General features: G+C 38.5%; 1 protein-coding gene and 1 long non-coding RNA gene across 3 annotated transcripts; one reads left to right on the top strand and one right to left on the bottom strand.

Moving 5' to 3' along the window:
- The first annotated feature begins 3,546 nt into the window (after positions 1 to 3,546).
- On the top strand, positions 3,547 to 17,386 carry LOC135247988 (uncharacterized). 2 transcript variants are annotated; one of them, XM_064322030.1, is made up of 7 exons: positions 3,547 to 3,741; positions 4,330 to 4,449; positions 8,258 to 11,521; positions 12,698 to 12,827; positions 14,436 to 14,548; positions 15,877 to 15,945; positions 16,353 to 17,386. In XM_064322030.1, exons 3-7 carry the CDS (start codon positions 8,316 to 8,318, stop codon positions 16,669 to 16,671), a joined length of 3,837 nt encoding a protein of 1,278 aa, XP_064178100.1. In that variant the 5' UTR covers positions 3,547 to 3,741; positions 4,330 to 4,449; positions 8,258 to 8,315; the 3' UTR covers positions 16,672 to 17,386. The 2 variants fall into 2 exon arrangements, with proteins under 2 accessions (XP_064178100.1, XP_064178102.1); XM_064322032.1 differs by lacking the exon at positions 3,547 to 3,741 and adding an exon at positions 3,825 to 4,085.
- Positions 17,387 to 18,514: 1,128 nt separating this feature from the next.
- Positions 18,515 to 22,310, bottom strand: LOC135249500 (uncharacterized). The gene is made up of 3 exons (XR_010328712.1): positions 22,183 to 22,310; positions 20,243 to 20,436; positions 18,515 to 19,651 (listed from the first exon to the last, which is right to left on the bottom strand). It is a non-coding gene; the product is annotated as an uncharacterized LOC135249500 (long non-coding RNA).
- Positions 22,311 to 25,414: the final 3,104 nt, after the last annotated feature.

Here is a 25,414-nt window from a genome sequence, read left to right on the forward strand (position 1 = left end):
TTTATTTAACAAAAATCTACAGAAATACAATTTCTGCTTTAATACACCCCTAGCTTCAATGGCTGGTGTTGCCCCCTTTAGCAGAAATAACTTCATCTAGTCATTTGTTGTCACTGTCTATCAGTTGCTAGCAGTTAATGGGATGAATTTTGCACACTTATAGAAGTCTTTCAACTGTGTGATGTTTGAGGGCTTTCTCGCATGTACAGCCCGCTGCAATCCTCCTGCATCATTTCAAAAGGATCAAGATCTGGGCTTTGACTAGGGCATTCTATGATCGTCCATTTCTTCTTTCTGAGCCATTCTGTTGGATTTGCTTGAGGGTTTTGGATTATTGTCCTGTTGGAAGATTTACTTTCAGTTTAACTAAAGCTTTTTTGACCCCACATTCTCTGTGAGCCTACTCTCTGTTATTGTGTTGAATCTATGGTTGAATCTGTGATGATGGCAAGCTGGCAGGTATCGAGTCAACAAAGCAGACCCAAACCATAATGCCCCCACCACCATGCTTCATGGTTGGTATAAGGTTCTTCTGGTCAAAGGAAGTTTCCGGTTTTTGCCAAATATGTCTGGCATTGCAGCCAAACGAATCTGTCCTGAGCACATTTTTTTGGTATTCCTGTTTTTCACCCAGGTGTTGTCTGGGAAACTTCTGTTGTGAATGTATTCTTTTCTGTGAGAACAGAGCCGGAGTCAGAGTAAGACGTTCCAGCAATTTTCCGGATCAGGACCTAGCAATACTCCTTACACAGGAACATTGCTGGATTCAATTATCCGGGTCAGGTAGTAGTTTTCCCCATTCACACATAGGTCACCTACCCAGAAATTTCCATGTCAAGTCTGTTCACACATAACATGACTGTTCCAGACTGTTCCGCAAAGCAGGATGTCTACTTGAAGCAATTCAGGACAATTAATGTCAACATTACATTAGTTCATCTTTAAAATAGGCAGATATTTTGCTGAATAATGGCTTTGGCAGAGATGTAAATCTTACCAACACAACACAGTTGAAGAGTGATAGTTTTAGGATAACTTATAGGAAAATATTTAGCCAATATAGTATATGTTTGCAATTATCTAACATTAACAATGGAAGCATGGTTTGCCAACTAAAAAGCAATACTTATTTGCAGAGTTGTTTTTGGTAAAATGCAACAAAAATAATTCTGTTAGCCAAGTTAAATAGCCAGCTACATCTTCCATTGATATGTGGTGTTAGCCAGCTTACTACATTAGGTAAAAAAGCAACTTAAACAGGAAGAGCCGGACACAGATGTTCACCAGGGTAAGATATTGCATAGCACACAAGTAATTTGTGGAGCAATGATGACAATGGTGTTCTTACCAGACACTGTTTATTCCATTCTAAAAATAACCCTCTCAAAATCACACAATGCGGCTCCAATAGTCTATTCTCTATATGCAAAGTCTCATATTTGTGTAAGAATTGTTGAGAGGGCCGATCCAGTAAAGTATTAACTGCTTGTGCCAGAAACAAGGTCTTACGTAAGAAAGACGTATGCCATGACTCTAGTGTGAACAAAAGCAGCAATTCAATTATGAACACTGCTATTCCCACCGACTTCCTCCAATTCATCCCTTGTGCGACACAAAGCCAATCTTGCGCCGCCCCTGCAGGGCTGCCCAAGTATCATAGACTGCCAGCCACATTCGGCACTGGTACATGCTGAATTTGATCCCTTTTACTGAGTGAGCTATCCAGCAGCCCTTCCAGAACAGGTTAGGCCATCCAAGTTACTCTGTGTTCTAATCATTTGCAACTGTTTTGGTGCAACTTTTTCAAATTTTTGTCAAATGATTTGATGAAAATCTCTGTTGAAATGATTGCAAAGTGTGATCTTTTAGTGTTGTCAGGAGAATTGGTTTACAATATTGTTGAAATAAAGATCAACAAACTTTTCAGGGGTAATCTTACTTTTCCACAGCATTGGAGATTATATTTTGCTATCATGTACCTTGAGTGTTCTGGTACATGATAGCACAGTTGACATAAACCAAATGTAATTTGGCATGCACCCCAGCTCAAGACCTTAATTTTTTATGCCATTGAACATGTATTGTCGTTAGCTCTTCTTCCCTCCTTCTGTAAAAACAACACACAGGAACAACTAATGCTGTAACAGTGTACAAAGTAAAGATATTATTATTGAATCTAATCATTCAAGAGAAGTTCACACATTAGTCTGAACCTGCAACTTCAATCTTAGATTTCAGGTATTTTATCATGGCAAAACTCGCATAGCAGTGTAGAGCAGTAAACTCCCCAATCTATGTGGAATCTCTTTGGAATTGTATGAGAAAATTTAAAGAGAATTCATATCACTTCTTTTACCAGTGTTTGTGGCTTCCTTCCCACCCACCTCCACAGGGCAACTTCTTCATACCATGATCCAAGTCTCAGTTGGCCTGTGACCATTTTGAAAAGTCCTATTATGAAATGGAAAAGGTTCGGAAATAAAAATTGCCATTTGGAAATAAGTCATTCAGAAAAGTGTCAGTATGAATTTAAAAAAGCCAATCGGAAATACAACGTGTTATTATGAAATAAAATATAACTTTATTGTGAAAAGAACAGTCATGAGCTGTGAATTATTTAATTATTTTAAGATAAGTCTTTATTTATTTCCATATTTATTTAATTATTTCTTTTATTTTGGCATGTCTAGTCCTCCATAGTTAGCTACTGTAAGACAGACACAGATCTGTTGATCTGTTCTTTTGTCATTTAGACATATCACTTTAAAATGTAAATTTCAAAGGGGGAAAAATGACACCCTTAGGCTTTTACCTTTAAATTTATCATATAACCTAACCATGATGAAATTTATCCAGGTCAGGAAAACTGTCATTTTGAAATGTATTGAGTGCTTCTCAGCTATGGTTATGTGGCTCTAACTGACAAAACTTGACAGAACGTGATTTTACTGTGGTGTGAATAAACATAGCTTGCCCATTCTGCAGTGGTGTACCTGTATTGTGCTCCTGAATAGAGTTATGAGATAGGTCACAGTTGTGGTCGGAGAATTTTTGCAACAAGACACACAATGTTCAACCTTTATGGCCGCAGTTGGAGTAGCCTACATTCCAGTGAAAGATTATTATCTCAGACAGAATAATCTGGACATCCTGAGGAGCTGGGTCTAATATGCTGTGTGACACATTTGGGGTGCAGAGGAGGGGAGTGGGTTTATGCCTCAATTTACATATAGGAGAACAACAAATTAAGTGATAATATGTAGTATATTGTAACTTCTACATAAATAAAAATGGCCCCAAAACTTCACTCTTGGACAAATGTCTTTTCCCAGACAGCAGCTTGATCTCAAAGAGAGACAGACAGAGCAGAACCTATGATGTCATCTTTCTCCTTTTCAAGCGGGAAACCAGTCCGATTCACAGAATACGACATCCCTCCAAAAATCTAATTGGCCAAAATGAAACATTGTCCCTCCATTCATTGGTTGATTTCTATAAGGAAGCTTAAGGTGGGTTTATTGTGGCTTTACGATTGGTTTAAACTGGTCACAACATGGTGGGGTTATGAAGTGGATTTAACTCTTCGCAACAACAGAAGATTTTGAAGTTGTGGCGTCGTGGAGAGGGCATTGAAAAGGGGGAAGTGAATAGACAACTAGGTAGTTCGCTAACCTGTAGTGTAATTACTAGCCGACGGCACACACTAAAGTAACTAACACAGAATATTTGTCGCTAATTTAGGTAAATTAACCGTTTACTTGTATTACGACTAGGTGACAGTGCAGGATGTCATGCTTACCTCTTACATTATTTGGTTTAATTAAATTTAAGTTTGGGTCACATGGCGCTTGAGTATTCTCAGATACAGAAGCCACCTAATCCATTTCTATGACAACGTTGTAACTTGAATGGATTTTGTTTTAAAATTACAGTATGGTCCAGAATATGTACTACAGCGTCATAAAGCTGTTTTTTCGTTCCAAGACAATAAACTAGCTGACTGACATCCCTAATTAGTCTAGCTGACAGACTGAGGTAGCTAAGTTGTTTATAAAGTTTGGCATTTAAGCCGAGGAAGAAAAGAGGTACGTTTTATTGTTTTATTTGCTAACCTTTATTTCAGTCTAGCCAGCATGTTAAGTAACACACGCGGCTCTAAATTACAGCATTTCTTTCCATGCCATGGTTACTTACTCCCGCTGTGTTGCTTCAAGTAAAGTTTGTTCGCAAGTTAGTTGGGATAGCTTACTCTAGAATGTTTAGCCAATTGTCTGTGTTACGGAAGTTTAGAAAGAGGAAGAAAAATCGATAACTCATTTCCCTTGGTAGCTTTCCGATGGAAGGAGGTGCCAGGGATTTCCCTACGGTTGTACGCACGTTGCACGCTCCATGCACCCCATCTTACCCTGAACAGCTGCACCTTCTCAGAAACGCCTTCGTCTTGTGCAGGTATTTACAATGCTTCTGTCACAGATATAATTTATAGCTATATATAATTTACGGTACTATAAGGTGCTAGAATCATTTTAGAATTTGGGGATCCAAACGTGGGAAAAAAGGCAAACAAATGGGTCGGATGTTAGGTGTAATACAGACTGAAACTCTTTCCAGTTTATCCACTTCCGTACATGCCTGCATCATTAATGTAAAATGCATCCTCTGCTCGACTGATTGATTTTTGAAAGTTTTTTTCATAAATAACCAGCAAAAAATAGATGCTCCGAAGGAACCCAGTTCTGTCACGTTATTCTTTGCCGTCTGTTATATTTACTGCAAATCATGATACTGCCTGAATCATAGGACTAAATGTGCCCTGCATGTGTGTAAAGAGTACACAGGCTCTCTTTCTGTGGGCATAGGAAAGAAGGCAGCATATGCAGCAGTGATGGTCTTCAGTGTTCCAGGGGGCAGGAGAGAGAGGAGGATGAGTATAGTAGGGAGAGAGTGCAGATTACCAGGCTGACCTCTTCCCTGACAAAGAGTGAGAGAAACTATAAAACAGTGAGTCTCTGCTGTTTATGTTAGTAATGAAATATAGATTTTACACCCCCCTGGCGCTTTTCCCAATGTTTATGTTCTGTTTTGTGTTTTTTCTTTGCTAAGTTTTATTATACATCCTTTCCAATTCACCAAATGTAGTCTTTATTTGACAGCTTTATAAACTTTTGATATTGAGCAGGGATGGGACGACAAAGTAATGGCACTTTGTTTTCCATATTCAGTGTTTCCCATATAATTGTACAGACCCGGTGGGCTGCTAGGCCAACAAAATGCTTTTTTTTAATGCTGAAAATGACACCAAATATCTATTAATTTGGAAATCGGTAATCAGTTGTCTTGGGAGCCTTTGCGGGGCGCTGTTCCAAAATAGGAGTCAACCTCTGTGTTGTTGCCTGGGAAACTTGACGTGATAAGTGTCACTGCAGTGTTCTATGCTGCTGTCAGTCCAACTGAACTGGTCAGTCTCTTTAATTATCCCTGCTGAGAGAAATGAAAGTAAGTTTCGGGTGTTTAAAATTTTCTCATGGAACCACACTGTCAACCCAACGCTTTGCGTCAGTATGTTATATCAAACCAAATGCAAGTGCATCAGCAGTTAAAACACCCAATGTAAAATATATTTATTTGATTTAATTTGGCAATTATTATCAAAGATTTCAATTATCAGTTAAATTGCCAGATTTGTTAATAGGCAGAGCAAACTGTTGGATCAACCTTTATCAAAATGTACAACTTGAAACGAGATGAAATTAAGAAATTACAGAAGTTACAACCAATATTCACGTCTAATGTAAAGACAAGGTTCAACTACTTTATAACAGTTAACAGAGGTTACAGACATGGACAGTCACACTAGAAATTAATGAAAGAAGATATTAAACCGTAGCTTGTTTGTCTCGAAGTAATTCAAGGACAAAATTTAAAAAAAACAAATACCGCAGAATATTCCAAAAACCAGAGATGAAATGTAGAACGCCATACCTACAGTAGATGCAGGACTCAGATGCCCACTTCCAACTAATTGTTACAAACTTAGTTTTTTCAAGTTGTTTAAAACAGACTGCTGACTAAATGAAAGCTGCATATTTTATTTAGTGAATGAAAGGAGGGGGGAGGGGGTGTCCATCTACACACAAACACATGTATGCAGACCCACACTCACACACAGATGCACACATTCACACCTCAAATGCCCCCCCCCCCCAGTTCCTGCTTCTTGTTTCCTACCTTTGAAGTTCCCAAGGGCCCACATGGCAAATGGTGAATTTGAGGTTCTTGACAGTATGTGATGTATTTATTAATGTGTACAACCTCTGGAAACATGTTGCTGTACAAGCTGCTTTGGAGTTAAAATGTATTTTCTTGCTTTAGACTACGGATCCCTGAATCCCCTAATATTCTTTGTCGAGGTCTGTGACTGGGTCAGTTGAAAATATATACTGAAACTGGAAAAAAAATCAAAAATTCCAATAAATGAATTAACCTTTTAATTAACTGTACAATGGGATCCAAACCATTTCCATAGTCCACTGTTGCTAGAGCGAAATATAATCTATAAAACTGTTTCTGCTTTTCAAGTGCAGTTTTTTTATGCCTTTTCATTTTCTAGGAAAGTTGTTCTAGATGGGAAGCTAAAGGTGAATGTCAAAGTGAATAGCAGGATTTTATACTGCTGTAGTACTGAAATGGTTGTATTGCTGTTCATTGAGATAGAAGTGCTTTTCTATACAGAAACATTTAACGTTAGCTTTCCTCTCTAACTGGAGAAGCTGCAGAAATATTTTTATGAAGAACAGCAATTAACATGCTCTTGGATTTTGTCATTGTAAAACAAGCTCACAACCAGTAACTAGGTGTTACACAATAAAGGAAGGTGTTGCTGTGGAAATACTGATGTAGAAGGGATCAGCTTCATAAAATAATTTCTCATTCATGTGAATTGGATCTGAGATTGTGTAGGAAGTTTACCACAAAGCCCTTCTTTATATAATATACATATACTGAAGGCATTAATTATGCAACAGTTGTGCACCCACATTTGCACTGTTCATTTTCACACAAAAAAATTAAAAAATGATGTAATTGCTCTTATGTGATTCACATGATTTATGTATTTTATACTGAACAGGCGATGTTAAGTCCCCAGACCCCTTGTATTAAAGCCTGATGCACAAATGATGGCCTCATGTTCAACACATAACACATGTATATGTAGTGCCTGTAAATCAAAGTTTCTTCTAGAGAAGAAATGTGTGTAATTGAGCTACTACTGTGTTCACATGACATGAAGCCAGCAGAGTACCTCTATAACACTCTAGACTGCAGACTACTTTGTGGAGATAATACTATATTCAGTGAGCTGCATGTAGCAATCCTTCCAGAACTGAATATGATTTCAATGAGAAATAAACCTTAGACACATTGATAAAGGAAAATGGAGGCCTCATATATGAGATATCAGTGGTGGTTCCTTAGGAAATTTGGCCCTAGGATTATTTAACACTTTGATTTGATTTAAAAAAAAATGTATCCTCACATACAGTTCAGTATTTCTGCTTAACAGTGAAACAAGTGTATATCCAAATGATACTGATAACTAGAATTATACTTTTATGCATAAATGAAGCCTTTCATTGTCTAATTGATTTGTTAAATGACTGCAAAGTATGTGAACATGGTTGTAAAGTCAAAATGAACCATTTGGTGATTGATAACATGAATTGTTACTGTAGCACCTGGCGGTATTTCCCAGTTCGTGGCAGTGTAAATTGTGAACAAGGTATTAAGAACATTAGATGTAGGCATTGCCTAAAATTAAACCCCATGTTCAACATATAAAGTAGCTTAAACAAGTGTCTTGTGCAAGAAATAAGTTGTAGATTTGAGATTCTAGAAAGTAATGCTAGAAAAATGTTTTGTCTTTTGAAGGAGATTTTACTAAAATGAGCAATCTCTGGGAGATCTTTGTAGTCTCCAAACTTGAATTACAGAACAAAAATGAAGATAATTAGCCTGTCATTTTGGTACCCTTTTCTATATGCGGCGGTTTTATCAGAGTTCACTGAAAGCAGAAAGTGACTTGTTATAAATGATCACTTAATTAAATTGTATTCAGTTGGTAAGTTGTTGATTTCATTGTCTGTGTTCATCAAAAGGTAGTAATAATAATTAAAATTATTATTATTTTAAATAGGTATTTAAATATGGCTTTTCATTTCACAGGAAAAATCTCAATGTGTTTTTGTCTGTGTTGCAGGCAAAAGAGGAAAGGAGCTCCATACCAGTAACAACCCTACGCCCCTACTACGTGCCCAATGGAGGACAGAAATGTTGGAAAGGAGTGGCCTGGACATGGTACTTGCTGGTCGGAAATGGAACTCAAAATTGATGAGCCCCAAAAAAGTTCCCTTCCTGTGAAGCAGTGGATGATCGGTGCAGATCAACAGTCATTAAAATCAAAAGTGGACCGCTTCTCTGAAATTGTTAGAAGTCCAGTTCAATGCCTGAGAACCCATGATGATGTCTCTTCTCCCAATATTGACTTTGCTTTCCAGAATACCACTTTGTATTCCATCAAAGATGACTTCAACGACAACACTCACAAAAGGCATCCTTCAGAGGAAAAACCTAGGGATTCCACTTCGTCTCAGACTAAGGTTCTTGACAAACACACAAAAACTGAAAATGATTCTGAAAATGTCATTTTTCCTCAGAGTGGGGTAAGGCAAGACTGTAAAGGTTATGAACAAGTAACATTGTTCAGTGAAAGTGAGACAATTGAAGCAGCAGTTCACAGGCTACAGAATTGCATTTCTAACACAGAATTTCAGTTCAGCTCTGTTCCAGTTGAATCTCTGACTAAGATCTCCCTTCCGCACTTCCCCAGTGTCAGCCATGGATCTAGTTTGGACTCAAATGTTCTGTCACCTGAACTTCATAATGAAGTATCACCTTCCTCCAAATGCAACTCTCACCCATTCTCACCTGGATGTACCCAGGTTTTGTCAGCAGAATTACTTTGGTTTTGTAGCCCCATGGAAAAAAATGTTGAAGGACTGACTGAAATGTGTACTGTAGAATCTTTGCTACATGACAGGGAGAAAGATTTTGGCAAAGGGAGAAACATGGAGGGTGTTAAAGATCTCCCTATCCAGACAAATGCAGAGGAGGAGGAGAGAAGTTTGCCAGCATATTCTGCCAGTGCTGCTCCACTGCCAGGCCTACCTCCCATCACCCCAGTAGACTCATCTTGTCCTTCTTATCCTTCATCTGCAGAAGGTGTTGAAGAATCTAGATCAAGAGAAGACTGTGAAGCAGGGTTCTCTTTCACTTCTGTAATGCCCGGAGAAGCTCTACAGACTCAACACAAAGTATTGCATTCACCAGGATCCCACTATATGAAGGGACCCAATCCTGGAAAAACTGAAGAGGGGGGAGCAGGTATCATGTCTGCAAGACGAAGTGTTAAGCCAGAGGTGAAAACCGTTGAGAAATTTAGAGTTGGATTAAATCTCAGAAAGGGAGCTAAAGAGAAAAAAGCAAAGGAAATGACGGGTGAAAGGGTGAGAGGCCCATTGATTGTTACGAGACCAAAGACAAGGGGAAGGATACCAACAGCAGTCCCTGAGCTGCTTATCAAAGTTCCCTACAGCAGTCTTGATTCTACAAGGAAAGTTGAGAGTAAGACCCAAAACAAAGCCACTTGGATGTCTTGTAAGTGTGGGGCTGTCTCTGAAACTGAATCTGGTAGAGAAATGGAAAAAGATATGAAATCTCCTGAGCAATTTGTGGCAGCACCTGTAATAGGAACGAACATCACTGGGACTCTCTTCAATAAGTCAGCTCTGGATCTCACAAATAATTGTGATTACAGTTGCTTAATTAGAAGTGACGATAAAACCAAAGTAAGTCGGGCGAGGAGAAGTAAGACGATGGATAATGTCGGCTGCGGACTGAATAGTAGTGTTAATGCCCGTTCTAACAGAAAGGGCAAAGCTTTAAGTGAGGTAGAATTGGGATCATCAGCAATAGTGGATGATTGTATGTGGTCTTCAAAGCATTCTACGACTCAGTCTGCTAAGACAACAGGTTGCATAGAGCGGGAAGAGAAAGAGGGTGAAATTAATAATATGTTTGGTGTTAAAGAACTCACAAAAAGGCCTGAGCTAGGAGTCAAAAGCAGAGGACATCAGTTTTATCAGAATAGAAAGAGGATAATAGAGATTCAGTCCGTGGGGAATTCACAGTTTTCAGATGTACAAGTTTCACAAAGTGAGATGACTGGAGAAAGTCTCGGAAATGAGACAAGTGGGCAGAGAAACAAGTTCCAAAGGGGGATGATGCTGCAGAGAGGAAATGATGGTTTTGTTAAGGATGCCAAAGAAGAGGGTAGTCATGAGGATACTGGCAATGAGGTTGCAAAGGGAGATGAGGACGGAATCCTTTGTTCCAGAGACTTCCAAAGAGAATGGGTATCTGAGCAAGATACTAAAAATGTTGGTAAGACCTACCTCAAAGAAGCATGTAAGATCAGGCCTGTATCCATCCAAGGGAAGGGAAGATGTCAAAACAATACCTCCAGCAAGAGCAACACAGTGTCACCCAAAACCCAAGGGCTGATTCAAAGCACTGATAATAAACCTTCAAACATACTTTTGGAGTCGGATGTAGACTGTAAAAATGTAATTCAAGAGTTTACACAAATTTCTTTGCCTATGCCAGCTGACACAAGACCCCTGATCCCAGATCATTGGTCAGGAAAGTCTGTATCAATGCAGAATAACAAAGAAGCTAATGAGGAAGGGGGAACAACTCCCATTTTGTCTATCCATTCTATGGATACTTTACCCAAGTCTAAAAAAAGGAAAAGTTCAAGAAAGGCAGGCACCCATAGAAGGAAGGACAGGTACAGCAGGACTGGGAAAGATACCCCCATGGTGGTGAAAGAACAACAGAGGAAGGATAATTTGGTGAAAATATCAGGTAGCAGTCCCCTACGATCCTACCTGAAGCGGAGGCACTCTTACCCCGAGATTAACCCTCTCCCTGGCGGCCCTCGGCCTACCCTCATGTTAGCTTCTTCACCACTTGGCAGACTGCCCTGTTCAGACCTTCCCCGTCATTCGTCAGTCAAGCGTGCTCGGCGTCACACTGTATGCAGCCTGGAAGTTGAAAGAGAAATTGCACCTCTATGTTTGCGCAAAGAAGTGTATCCTGTTGGGTCGGGAAGGCTGTGCGGAAGTCATTGCCCCAACGTAACTTCCTCTCCCAAAACCCTTGCCTCTTGTTTTTTGGCCAGCCCCCTGGCCTTCCTTTCTAGCAAGCGTCAAAATGGCAGTGGTAATATTGCCTGTAGTTGTGGTAGTAGTCATAACGTCACTTCATCTTCCTCCTGCAGTTTTGCCACTCCCACCCCCTCCTGTCCTGCTACCTCTTCAGTCTGTCATCCCCTATTCCCTGCCAACACTTCCAGTGTTCCCACCGTACACCAAACCTCTGCCTCGGTTTCTTCCTTCTGCAGGTAACTATCATATATACTGATTCCACCATATACCTCTACTGTTTTTGAAATGTATGACAATTTATATAGTGCACAATAGGGACATAATTTGAATATTCTGTTTTAAAAATATGTATATTCCAGTATTTATTGCAAAATTTATATCAAAATAGCTTCATTATTGATTGCATTGCCATGAAATGCTCTTGGGCTCTTCCTGTAATGTATGGCACAACCACAAGGGGGAGCAAGAAGGCCAGTACACAGGCAAAAGGAGGTATTGTAGCGATGGACTCGAGACCAGGTGGATGTGGAATAACACTTATTCATTGTTTAGTTGACAGAGTTTGCCATCAGACCCAAAATGAGCTTCACTATCACTAGGGAATGCCCACAGAACTGTATATGGGAATATGGGAATGCCTGAACGCCATCATGCACACACAACATTGCATTGACTGTTAGCATGCATATAGTGTGCAAGGCATTATGGGCAATGGAAGAAACAGCATGGTGGTGCCCGGAACTCAGATCTAGCTAGCTAGCTGCTTTGCTAGTTTTCGCTACGCTATTATATATTATTAATTTTTGGCTACGAAAGTGAGACCTCATCATGTGAATAAATTATACCTCTGATTGTTTGGGTACATAAATAATTTAGATACATTTAAACAATCAGCCTGTCTATTGCAGTGGTTCCCAACCTCAGTCCTATGTGTGCTGATTTTTGTTCCAACCATAGTTGCAATCCCAAAATTTTAACAAGCTGGTAATTTTTAATTAGATGCTTTCCATGTCAACAGGCATTATTTACCCTCTTAAGCCACATTTTGCCAGGAATACCTATACATGCCATGAAGAATAAATAACATTTCATATTGTGTTCACATATTAGAAACTATTTCATAAAAAGAGGTAACAAAATGTTTTAACTGAACAAATTAAATTTTTAATTACCTACCAAATAGTTTTATTGGCCATGCCTACACCTTTCACCAATTACAAGCAACTTGGAGGAGAAGGCTACAGTATTTGGGTGAGCAGGTGTTCCTAATAAAGTGGCCACTGTGTGTATGATGTCTTCTATGCCATCTCCATTAAAAATAATTGCATTGCCACACATTATATCTGCTGTCATCATATGTGCAGAATTTATATAAATATCTTTTTATTTATCTAAATATTTTTTCCCCCTAGTGTACCATCTCTGAGAATTGATGAACACAAGCTGAAGCAGGATGATGCAGAACAGAACAGCTGTTTCAGGCTGGAACTGGATGTCCAGGAGAGATGTGAAGAGAAGTCACTGTCAGACTCTGAAATAAAGGTATTCCAGTCCACCATAATGGCCAAAGAATAACATTGCTTTTAGGTTAATGTTGATACACTATAACATACTGTGATGTTTGTAAAAGTAGCAACTTCCCTGTCGGGTTAAACGCACAGTTCCGAGGTGTGCGAGTAGGGAAATGATGTCAGTTGGACCTATACTGCTTGAAAGTGTTTGAAACTCAGGGTGCTATCTCTATAAACTATTTTACAATGCCAATGTTTTAGCTACAATGGTTTCTTATTTTGTAACATAGGGAGGCAAAACAGGCTCACCTATGCGTTTTGGAAATCCACGGATGACATGAATCACTCTAAAGTTGGCATCGTTATCTCGGCAAGGGTCCAGCGAACAAAATCCATAGTAATTGTCAGTCCCAAAAATATACTAACTCAAAGAAACATTGATAGAATGTCCATTGTTTAATTAGGAATTCTCTGGAGGAATTATTGTTGTCCTTTTTGCAGTTGCATACATGCCGAAAGTACTGGGAAATATTTCTAGCTCTGGTTTGTATTGCTTCTTCTCTGACCAGTACTAGTCAAGCAATGCGCAAGCAATGACTCAACATGGATGGCATAATTACTGCCCAGTACCCAGCCAGCCAGTGGCAATCTATTATAGTGACTGCTGAGAAGTGTTTTAGCCAATGAAATTACATTTCAAATTGTGTATAAGTTGGGCGACATAGCTCAGGAGGTAAGACCAATTGTCTGGCAGTCGGAGGGTTGCCGGTTCAAACCCCGCCCTGGGCATGTCGAAGTGTCCTTGAGCAAGACACCTAACCCCTAATTGCTCTGGTGAATGAGAGGCATCAATTGTAAAGCGCTTTGGATAAAAGCGCTATATAAATGCAGTCCATTTACCATTTACCATTTACCATTTGTTAGGCTCACATGAAAGTCAACGCATTGTTTCTCTTGCATAAACAAACCATAAGTTTTTCAATATGCATGCTGAGATCGTTACACATCAGCAAAAAAATTCTTGAGGCTTTATGTCCCAAAAATGTTGTTGTCTTACTACAAAAATTTATTTTGCAATACCCAAGTCTCAACTGAAGACTCAGCATTTGGAGGTCTTGGAAGAAATCACTCATCTGAGTGGAAACCTATCTAGACATAGCTTAGGAAGAAGTGGTGTTGTCATCAAGTTTGAATCAGCATGGGCTCTATTCTGTATTCTTTTAATTCATCTATAGTAGCAGGAGAACTCTAAGGAATTTGCGACTGAAGAAGAACCACAAGATTTGGGTGTTCTGTGCTAGATTAACAACATAATTGGTTTCTATTGAATGACCTTTCAAGGAAAAAGATTCCACTAACCACATTTGGGCGAACATTTATTTGGGCCAACTGCTATTACTGCTTTTAGCAAGCACATCTGAGAGGGCAGAGATTTTCCATATTAAGTTTAATGTCAGTGTGAGCTGTGCTTCTCAAGAAAATTTCTGAGTACATTTTTTATATTTATATTTAGTTATTGCATTTCAAGCACCAAGATAGCAGTTGCTATGAACTCAAGTTTTGTATGAATGTAAATGTTTTTTCAGCAGGTTTATAGCAATGTGTTGCTACTGTAATGTGTTTCCCCTCCACTGAGCAGATGGAGAGTATGAAACAACGAGAACGTGGGAAAGTGTCACAGATTAAAATTAGAAAATCTCTCCCAAAACCACCAACCAATCTCACACCCATGGGGCTGCCAAAACCTGTCAGGTAAGTCTGCCAGTTTATACTTTCAATTAATTCTAATAATAAAATACTGCTGTCAGATAATAACCTATCACTCTCAGCTTTTTTCTATTTTGCTCAAATACTGAATACCATCTATTCCACAAGAAACTTATGAAGGCCTGTTAAACTCATCCTATGAGCCAGTTAGAACAAGAGCATTGGGTTAATGAACTTAATGACTGCTCATGTTTTCAAAAAATGTCCATTTATCCAAGATAATATATAGCTGAAGTTTTAGGGAGTAGCTTGATTACCCCCTTTTCAAATTGAATCTAATATCTCATTTTTAAATAAAGAACTACTGAATTATGTGCATTCATATATTTTGGATATATTATGGCTTGCTGTACTTGCTAACTAACCAGTACGTGCTACTAGCTTGAGTTAAATAGCTAATGTGAAAGCAGTGTGTTATGCTTCACAGATTGATGATTTATGTTTGGTCTGACATTCATAAATTACGGTAGTTAGTCAAGTTGTGCAAGTAGAGTGATCTTTCTGTAATAAATCAGCGAAGCTGTTCCACAAATGAAATGGCCTTAAAGGTGCTCTTGGAGCCAGTGTAAAGTAGGGATGTGAACAATATGACACATCGTTCATTGTCAGTCACAAGCACGCATGTCGAATCTTAAATGTGTGTCGTTCATAGCCCTATTGTAAAGCTCATTTGCTAGCTAGCAAAGGTTAGTTTTGTGATATTGTTATTAATGCTAATTTGACTAGTCTTTGCTACCTGACAAGCATCATAGCGTCTTAATTGGATTTTTGACAAGTTTAGTTGTCAGTCATTGTAAATCTGAAAAGCTTACTGCCAGTATTCAGGCAGTTTAGCTAATCTCAGCATGCTTACTGTTAGCTAGAGATATGGGACTGAGGTATTTTGTTGCATTCAAAATCAAAGTTGAGGTATTGTCCCTAGCTAGCTAATATTACATTGCATCAATGATTCAATCATATTTCTGACACTTTGATGACCAAACCAGTTTGTTTACTTACCTTTCCTTATGATAGATTGATTTTCACCATCCTGTTAGGTTTTGCTAGGAAGCTAGCTGGACTATGTCTCTGTGTCACTGTCGGTGAGATTCATGTACTGTACACCACTATAAAGCCAAAGTGGCTGAACCCTCTTCAGATTGAACGTACTCTTAAATGCAAGTAACTTTGATGTGGTAATTTTTTATTTAACTGTAATCCTGCCAAATTATGGGCGCTATAAGGTACCCAGGCTAAACAAATAACGTACAAACTAAAACAAATGTAAAACAATGTGAATGTTTTGACTGCTTGATCATGTGTTTATTTGTTAGGTTAAAGAAGAAAGAGTTCAGTTTGGAGGAGATATACACCAACAAGAACTTTCATGAGCCTCCTGATGGGTGAGATGCGAAGACAGTTCAAATTATGCAACGTGTGTTGAGAATGTTGGCAATTGGAATGTTTGCAATGTTGGAAATGGCAATTCTTTTCAGTCAAGATTTTAGAAGATTAGTATATTTTTAAAAAACTATAACAAGAATAGGGGCCATGTGAATATTAAAGAACACCCAATCATATTTCTGACATTATAATGGAATTAAGCATCACATCAATGTTGCATATGATTATTTACACTGTCTTTGTTTTGAAGGATGCTTTTAGTTTGTCACTGTCAGGGTTGGCATGTTGATGTTTTTGCTCATTCTTTTTCATATTGAACTTTGCACTTGTGTTTGCATTACACATCCTATAGCGTAAGAGGGTCCACTAAATGTTATTCTCCTCTTGTTCTTTCTGTCTTGTTTAGGCGCCTAGAGACCATATTTGAGGTGCCAATTAGCGGACGTGATGGATCTGTGTCTGTAGCCAGCCAGCGAAGAATAAAACGTTTCGTAGAGTTTCCGGAGGCAGGCATGCCAAGAAAACCTAGGAGGCCTGTCATCAGAAGTGGAGTTTCACGGAAAGCTGTTGAAAGCTCAAATTTGGCCAGGACTCGTCGAGGGGGATACGATCGCACCAAAGAGGGTGGCATTCTAACTTTACAGGATATTGAGGCAATTCTTTGTTCCAAGCTTGAGCAGTTGGACACCTGGATTGCGTTGGATGAAGACGGTTTGTCAGTCTGAGTTCCAGTCAAACTTCCACTGGAAGCTACTTAGTTATACTACTAACCAGGATGGCCATACATTTTTATAATTTTGTATGCTGTTTGGCAGATGCTGAAGTTTCTTAATCTCCTGAAACATATCTGAGAATTAGATTATAACTTAAATACTTAATTACTGATGGCAGGTCAGATTTCTACTTTTTCTCATGTTTATTTTTGCATCTGGGCATGAACATCCTATCTTGTACCTGAAATTATATATATATATAATATTGCATATATATAATTTTGCATATATATATAATGTTGCAGGTTGGGGGTTGTGAACATTCTGGACTAGCGGTTTTGGCTTTAGTTGTACTGAAGAGTCTCGGGTTTATGTACTCTTGCTGGCGAAACATTGTCTGCTTCTCCAGTGGCTCTGCTTGGGCACTTTTGGATTTAGCGACACATGGATTCAGATTATGAATATGAAAGGAAATGTATCTGAATCAGAGATTTTGAATATCAAATACGGAGATTCCTGGAGGACACATCCCAAGGGGTTTAACCTGCATCAGCTTTGACTTGGTGCTTTTCTGCAGTGTTCACTTCTTTTGTATTTTCTGGACTGGATTACACTGTTGTGCAGTAAGGCCTTAATTAGGAGTTCAGGTTTGTTATCAATGTGTGCTTTTTATGATGCACTCTGGAACATATAAATATATTAAATAAAAAACTATCTTTAAATGAAACATTTGTTTGGTGGTTTTCATGACATAAACATTTTTGTCACGTCTATATGTTAGGTAAAACCAGTCATGTTGTATTTTACTACTGTGGTCTACAGAAAGTCTGATTTCTGTCAACTTGGATTGATATTAATTTAAGAAAAATATTTAGGGAAAAAATACCTGAACATTTTGGATATTTATTTACAGAACAATTGAGCATACAATACATTATGAAATGGTGACATTCTGTAACTGAAACATGAACAGAAGGCTTTTGAGACAGTACAATGAGCAGCAAGTTGCAGAGAAAATGTTAGTTTTGCCAGGAATATGTGTAAGTTTATATGCAAGTTTATATGGAGGTAGGACAGTTTATTCAGAAAGGTATTACGGGGTAGCAAGTTTTAATTAATGCATTGAGAGGGAAATCCAGGTTTTCCTGGTTCAGCTGAATTGCATTCCTGTTGTGTGCATGTGGCGGGGGTGGGGGGGGTTATATCAGGTTGTGTCAGTTTAACAAAAATTCTGTAAGCACTACATTTCCATTTTGTTTTTGGCTGGAAGTGTTTTTTTTATTGTCCTTTAAAATCAGTAAAGTGGTGTTATATGGTGTTACACGTGTCAACTTGTTTGTTCAGTCTCTCACAGAATATTTATGGTTTCTTGCACAATTGACCACTTCAGAATGTGAATAACTTCATTTTTGGAATGGAAAGAAGAAGAATAAAGAAGTTAGATCACTCATAAGATTATCTGAAGTAAACAGGAACAACCAGACAATGTATTTGCATATTGGGATTAGCAGGTAGACCAGGCCTGCCCAACCCTGTTCCTGGCAATACAATGTCCTGTACGTTTTCACTCCCACCCTAGCAAATACCAAATTAGGGTTGCAAATTAAGTGATTTGTTTTATTCTTTACGATACAAACCCCTCCCCCCCCCCTTTCATGTCACTTGTTACATGTTGCCCCATCCCAGCACTTTCGTATTGTATTTGCTAATACTGTAGTTATTCTTGCCTAGTTTGTTTGTAGAGTTAGGTCAGAATAAATTCACTTGTGAACTGTGTTCTTGGCTAGAAATAGCTGTACAATAAGTATTGACCTACTGAACGTGTTTAGAGTTGTCATGACAGAATGACTTTTGTACATCGCTTTGGATAAAAGCGTCTGCCAAATGAATGTAATGTAAATGTAATGTAATGAAAGCAGCTCTACAGTGCTTTTCATCTACTGGGGTGTGCAGGAGAAAAGTAACTATAACAAATAAAGAATCCCTAATCCTAAGAAATCCTGATACCAAAATAGAGAGAATTTTTCTGTTTATATATTCATCTATATGTACACAAACACGTGTTGCAATGAATTTAGACAATTCAAGGTCTACTCTGATAAACCAGAGAAACAAGTGTTACATGCAATCCATTTCTTATTAAATGAAATTACTTGTAGGTGATTCTTTACAGTTATGGGACAAATGAATCAGTCGCAGAAATAGCTTCCTTCTTAATATTTTGGCCCAATGATGATGATAAACTTGGAATGCGGCTGTGGCTGTAAGTGGATCTATAATTACTGTGGTTCGGTAAGTCCTCCGCTGGATCAGAATGGAGAGCATCCCACATCCCTGATCAATGGGGCATGGATGGTCTGTGTAGTGAGCTTTAGGTCTGACTGAACTGTTAAGTCAACATTGTACTGAAATATTTAACATCTCTATGATTAACATTGTACTGAAATATTTAACATCTCTACGATTAACATTGTACTGAAATATTTTTGAAAGAAATGTTAATGGAATTTTTACTGAAATATGAAACGGTCAAACATTTGTCAATATCTGCCCCTTGAGGTAGCTGTTCATTATTACTGTAATTACCAATGGGCTCATTTATCCCCTGTCTCTTCATGAAGTGAAATTTCAGTGTTCTAATCCAAAGATAACTATACTCGTATCCTCTTGTTTGAGCAAATTGCAACAGTATATCACAGCAGGCAGTCAGTAGTTAAGTATTCAATTCAAGTATTCAAAGTATAAAAACTCTAACTAAAACTAAACTAATTGAGAGCTCAGCTGAAAATACAGTGCAGTGTTCCCCCAGAGACCAGGATTGAGAAACACTTGGTTAGTCTTGTAGGGTGAAGAGATATGATAGCAATGCCATCAGCATTGGGATGAGAATGATGAGTCCTACCCACACTGCAATAGCAATGAGGCTGAGTTTTCTGGCATTATCAGAGTATACTTGGGCCTTTTCCGGGTCTGATTCTCTCCTTTCCTGCACCTGCAGTGATGAAATGATTCACCAGATTAGAGACCAACGATTTCAGTGATTGATGAGCAGAAAAAAGTAATGCGCCTCCCACTCGACAGTTCTTCCCCAGACAACTTGCCAATTCGGATGGTACAAAGATAGAAACATACTATCAAACTTTAAAACGTGAAAGTTGATATGTCAAAGGAAGAAAATATGAGTTTCTAATTCAGAATGGTAGCTACACTAGCCAGACAGAGAGAGGGTGGTTTTTGTGGTGTTAGAACCACCTCTACATATAAGAAATCAGTGGAGGTGGGGGTTTTTTTCCTTCTCATTATTCCTCTCCCTTGACATGTGTGATTTTTTACTCTGACACACACAAGTCATCAACAGAAAGGTGTATCGTGTTCAAATATTCATGATGATCGACTACATATTGGAGTAAATATTTTGAAATGGGAAATGCATAGATTAGTTTATAGTATACTGTATATATTTTCTCATGAATGAAACCAATTAACCAAGAAACTACCTGATCATATAATCCAACTTTCTGAATGATAATGAGTGGTACAGTCGTATTCATTGAGACATTCCATTCATTCCTGTCTTGCTTACCTTGACGGAGTTAATCAGAGCACTGATGCCAATGCAGGAGATTCCACAGATTATGCTGCCAATGGCCAGCCACCTGTAGTCCCTGACGTGGCTAGCTGAGATGTCATCGTGTGTTCTAGATATGTTTCCCAAGTCTAGACCAGTTTCCAAGGTGACATTCTGTGCTGAGGCAGATTTGGGAATTTTGGCCATCCCTATAGAGGAAGAAAGGTGTGTCATTGAAACAGAAAAAGAGCAGGAAACTGTTCCACCTCCATTTTTGTATCCAGATTATTTTCTGATAATTTTTATTGCCAAAGTTTTTTCCTAATATAATCTCATTACTGTGGTGGCCAGATGCCACTTCTTTTAACGCAACTATATACCAGTGGAACTAAATAGTCATTGGGTCTCATTCACAAAACCTTTCTTCTTACTATTGTTCCTATGAAAAAACTGTGTGGGATTCATGAAACATTGTTCATAAATTGGATGTGAGTACCTGTCCATGTGACTATCATAAGGAAACACCCCAGCAATCCCACAAAGGCATGCTGACTTCAGGGTCGTGTGCAAACATCAGTCATGGCCAGGTTTGACTGCACGCTTGTGGGTCTCTATACATCATTATCAATCATCATCTGCAGTCACTTTTATCAGCAAATGAAATGAATTACTTATGTCACCAACAAATGTATTATCATGAACCGAAATTAAAATAAGAGTTTTTGAAAACAAAAGCTAAATTCAAACCTGCTCTTAAAACTAAACTGAACTGAAATTTAAATCAAAATAAAAAAATAAAAAAAACTAGTGGAAGTTTGAAATTATTCAGATAGGTTAGTGCAGTTAAATGATTGTTGGAAAACAGGCTTTGGGCAGGATCAATAAATTCAAATAGATTCAAATTTAATTTTAAAATAATTGAATTGCTGATTAAAGGTCCAGGCAACTGGTTTCAAATTGTAGTTGTATTATCCAGAGGTGACAACTGATTGTCTTCTTCATATTTCTTTCAATTTTTTAACTCAGTTATTATCATTCATTAATAAACCCTTTGTAATAAACCCCATTAGACTCTATAGCTTTGATGTCTAAGCTTGAAAGCTATTTCATTGTCGCTAGCTAACGGTAGGCCTACTTACCGATCCTCCATTTTCTGCGCACTGCAAAACTAACTGTACGGGTTATTGTAATATTGCAGTGCCCGTGGGTTCCAGAAATAAAACCCATTTCTTGTAGGTCTCTTCATTTTTGTGAAGAAAAAAGCAAAGAGATGGGGCAGTGCTTTGCCATTTTCAATTTAGATTGCCTTACCTGCACAAAAATGACAAGAGCATCATTTAAATATTACATGTAGAAAAGATTACACTGGACTGAAGTTTTTGTTACGCAACTAACACCCAATTAACCCCGCCCATTGAAAACCTGGCATTTAACCAAGAGGGAAAGCAAGCCAATTTCTTTCCGTTTATAGATTTGTTTTTGCAAGAATCATTTAAAAGTATTTCTCGGCTGTTTCTGAATGCAAAAAAAGTATTAAAACAACATATCAGAATTCACAGATTTCAATTTCCTGGACCTTTAAGTAAAAACTATTTCTAAGTTTCCTCCCACATCAGAGAAACAGCACACGAGTTACTAATTAATGTAACGTAGTCTTTCACTTCAATTACATTCATTACAAACTGGTGTAATTACAATATAGTCTGTTTCAATTACTACACTGGAAAATTGTACAAATATTGTCCACCCTTCACCCTGTTATTTTATTTTTCCTCCTTTTTTCACAGCAGCATAATCATCCTAGTCATATTACTATTTCAATGTCTACAATAATGGTTGAGACTACAAAACAAAATATACTTTATAATATATGGGCTGTTTTACAGAAAATGGCTGTCCAGTCAGGACTACTTTCTAGGAAAGTGACAAAATGATAACATTGCCATAATTCTTACCTGTATTGTTTTCTCCACTTACACGAGGCTTGGATTTCTACTAGTCGGTGCTCAGCTATCCTCTCTTGTCAACAGGAACTGAAAATTCATAATGAGGAGTAAATGGGTGGGATTTTCTTCTGGTTGTGTGAACTGTGTGCCCAAAAGACTGTCAAATACACTACCTTTCCAAAAGTATGCGGACACACCTTCTAATTAGTGGTTTCGCTGTTTCAGCCACACCCATTGCTAACTGGTGCATAAAATCAAGCATACAGCCATGTAATCTCCATTGACAAACATTGGCATTAGAATGGGTTGTACTGAAGAACTTAGTGACTTTCAACGTGGCACTGTCATAGGATCACACCTTTCCAACAAATCAGTTTGTAAAATTTCTGCCCTGCTAGAGCTACCTCAGCCAACTGTAAGTATTGTTATTGTGAAGAAGAGGAAATATATAGGAGCAAGAACAGCTCAGTCGTGAAATGGTAGACCACACAACCTCGCAGAACAGGACCACCAAGTGCTGAAAGCTGAAGTGTGTAGCGCATAAAAATCATCCGTCCTCAGTTGCAACACTCACTACAGTATTCCAAACTACCTCAGGGAACAACGTCAGCACAAAAACTTTGTAAAGAGTATCATGAAATGTGTTTCCATGGGTGAGCAGCTGTATGCAAGCCTAAGATTGCCATGCGCAGTGCCAAGTGTTGGCTGGAGTGGTGTAAAGCAGAGGAAACGCGTTCTGTGCAGTGATGAATCATGCTTCACTATCTTGCAGTCTGACAGATGAATCTGGGTTTAGCAGAATACATAGTGCCAACTGTAATGTTTGGTGGAAGAGGAATAATGGTCTGATGCTGTTTTTCATGATTTGGGCTAGGCCCCTTAGTTCCAGTGCAGGGAAATCTTAATGCTACAGCATACAATGACATTCTATAGAACTGTGCGCTCCCAACTTTGTGGAAACATTTTGGGGAAGGCCCTTTCCTGTTTCATCATGACAATCCCCCATGCACTAATCAAGGTTCATAAAGAAGTGGCTTGCTGAGTTTGGTGAGGAAGAACTTGATTGGCCTGACAGAGCCCTGACCTCAACCAAATCAATCACCTTTGGGATGAATTGGAATGCCGACAGCGAGCCAGGCCTTGAGCCCAACATCAGTGCCCAACCTCAGTAATGCTCTTGTGTCTGAAGGGAAGCGAAGCCCTGCAGCCATTCTCCAAAATCTAGTGGAAAGCCTTCCCACAATGGAATCTCATTTCATTGTTTTGGAATGAGATATTGAACAAGTACACATGGATGTGATGGTCAGGTGTCCACATACTTTTGAAAGTGTATTGGGATCAGTTTTCATATTATTTAAGACCTGATGTCACAGATGCTTAATAAAAATTGAATCAGTTTTACATAGAACATTAGAGCAGGTGTTGCTGTTATCTATGGCACCTATTGGTTGTGTGAATGTGCTGCATCCACCCAATGCTTAAGTAATTGCTCAGTCATCATAAAAATCACTTAAAAAAATTATCCAAGCTAAATGCATCTTTCTTCCAGCATCATGGGGGTTGCGCCGTCAAAACAATGCCGCAACCCCCAATGTTTTATTTTCTCATGTTTAAAATATTATTTGCCCCCCCCCCCCCCCGCCCCCGATTTCATTCCCCTCTTACACATCTTCCCCTATCTACCCTATATTCTTTACCCCCCTCCCCCCCCAAAAAAAAAAATCCTTTCTGTACCCTTCCTTCCACATATTAATCTGGCAAAGGATTACTGATCTCCAGGGTGTCATGGCCCGGGCATTGCACTTCACATTAATTGCAAAAAAAAGACATTTAAGTCAGTGCTCTCAGATTCCATTGCTTTCAACTACCAGTAGTTCTTTGCATTAGAATGTTCAGTTAAGGAAATTCTAATCACATATTTATGATCTTGAAATGTTAATTGAAGGGAAACCTACTGAGACAATTGTTGTATTTTATTGTGAACTGTCAATATCCGTTCAGCTCTGAGAAACATATTTCCATTCAGTGCACTTACAAACTCAACAATTCTTTAAGGAGAATTTCCCCTGAAGATACCAAAGTTATGCTTAGGATGAAATTTCATACTTCAAGATTTTAAGTAGCAGCAATAATGTTGTATGGTACAAATTCAGATTTTAGTTACTTTAAAGTCAGCTTATGAAGACAATTGATATTACCTTGTAATATATGTGTATAAAAAAGGTGCAAGAAGATGCACTCTTGTCATTTGTAATCTGCCCTTCTGTTGTGACTTGATACTCATAGCAAAAGTTCACTATACTCTATTCTGTGCAAGAGGCAGGGAGAGTATAATTTGCAAAAGGAAAAATTTTAATGTTGTTTGTAGATCAACCTTTTTCTGCCTTCTTTTCCCATAATATCCATAAGGGTAGTCAGTCATATTTTAAATAGTTGAGTAGTAATAATTGTAATTGACTGTAAGTTATGTGACGAGACTTCCTCCTTCCCCAAACTTGCAACCGTTTGTACAACACAAAGTGGAAACTTACTGGACCATTGATTTCCTGTGAAGAATTTTCTAATACCTGAGTCCTTCTGTGTCTGCCTTGGAATGTGGTGTAATTAGCATGTCCGTGTATGATAAATACAGCTTAACGCATACACACTATACTGTAGTGTTCAACTTACACTATAGATGAGAATTCTCTTCCCAGAAACTTCCTTTGAAATTTTTTCACAGCTCTCGCTGTCCTTACTTTCTGTTCCATTGTGTGTGAATAGAAATTAGGGAAAAATGTGAATCCTTTCTTTCCCTCTTTATCTTGATCTCCCCAGGGTCTTCATGCAAGGTGAACCACACGTGCACACACCCTGAAGTGGGGAAGTTTGTCTGCATTCTTTACCACTGACAGCACACGCCTACCACTTCCAGAACGCGTAAGCACACACAAGAAGGAGCTAGGACTGCTGTTTGGACACAAATAAAGATGCGTGTGAATATAGTACATACTCAAATATACTTTCTCTCAACTTTTTTCGCCAAAATTTGAAATCACCATTTGAACCTCTGTGGGAACACCACTGTAGCTGAAGCACACTGATTCACTTGCTTACAGTTTCCCACTCACCTGTAGTACTGTGTGGCTTATAATGAACATACATGCAGCTTACAAATATGTCAAATCAGTCATTGTAGAAGTCAGGTAATCTGTTTCATAACTAATCATCATAGCCCTGTGTGTACAAGCAGACAGCACAT

This window comes from Anguilla rostrata, chromosome 2, assembly GCF_018555375.3.
Source record: "Anguilla rostrata isolate EN2019 chromosome 2, ASM1855537v3, whole genome shotgun sequence".
Classification (NCBI taxonomy): Eukaryota; Metazoa; Chordata; class Actinopteri; order Anguilliformes; family Anguillidae; genus Anguilla; species Anguilla rostrata.

Excerpts from the sequence above, each read along its gene's own strand:
- LOC135247988 (XM_064322030.1), top strand. The coding sequence starts at position 8,316 with ATGGAGGACAGAAATGTTGGAAAGGAGTGGCCTGGACATGGTACTTGC. Across the intron at positions 11,522-12,697 it reads TCGGTTTCTTCCTTCTGCAG|TGTACCATCTCTGAGAATTG; the intron begins GTAACTATCATA and ends TTTTCCCCCTAG. Across the intron at positions 14,549-15,876 it reads GGGCTGCCAAAACCTGTCAG|GTTAAAGAAGAAAGAGTTCA; the intron begins GTAAGTCTGCCA and ends TTTATTTGTTAG.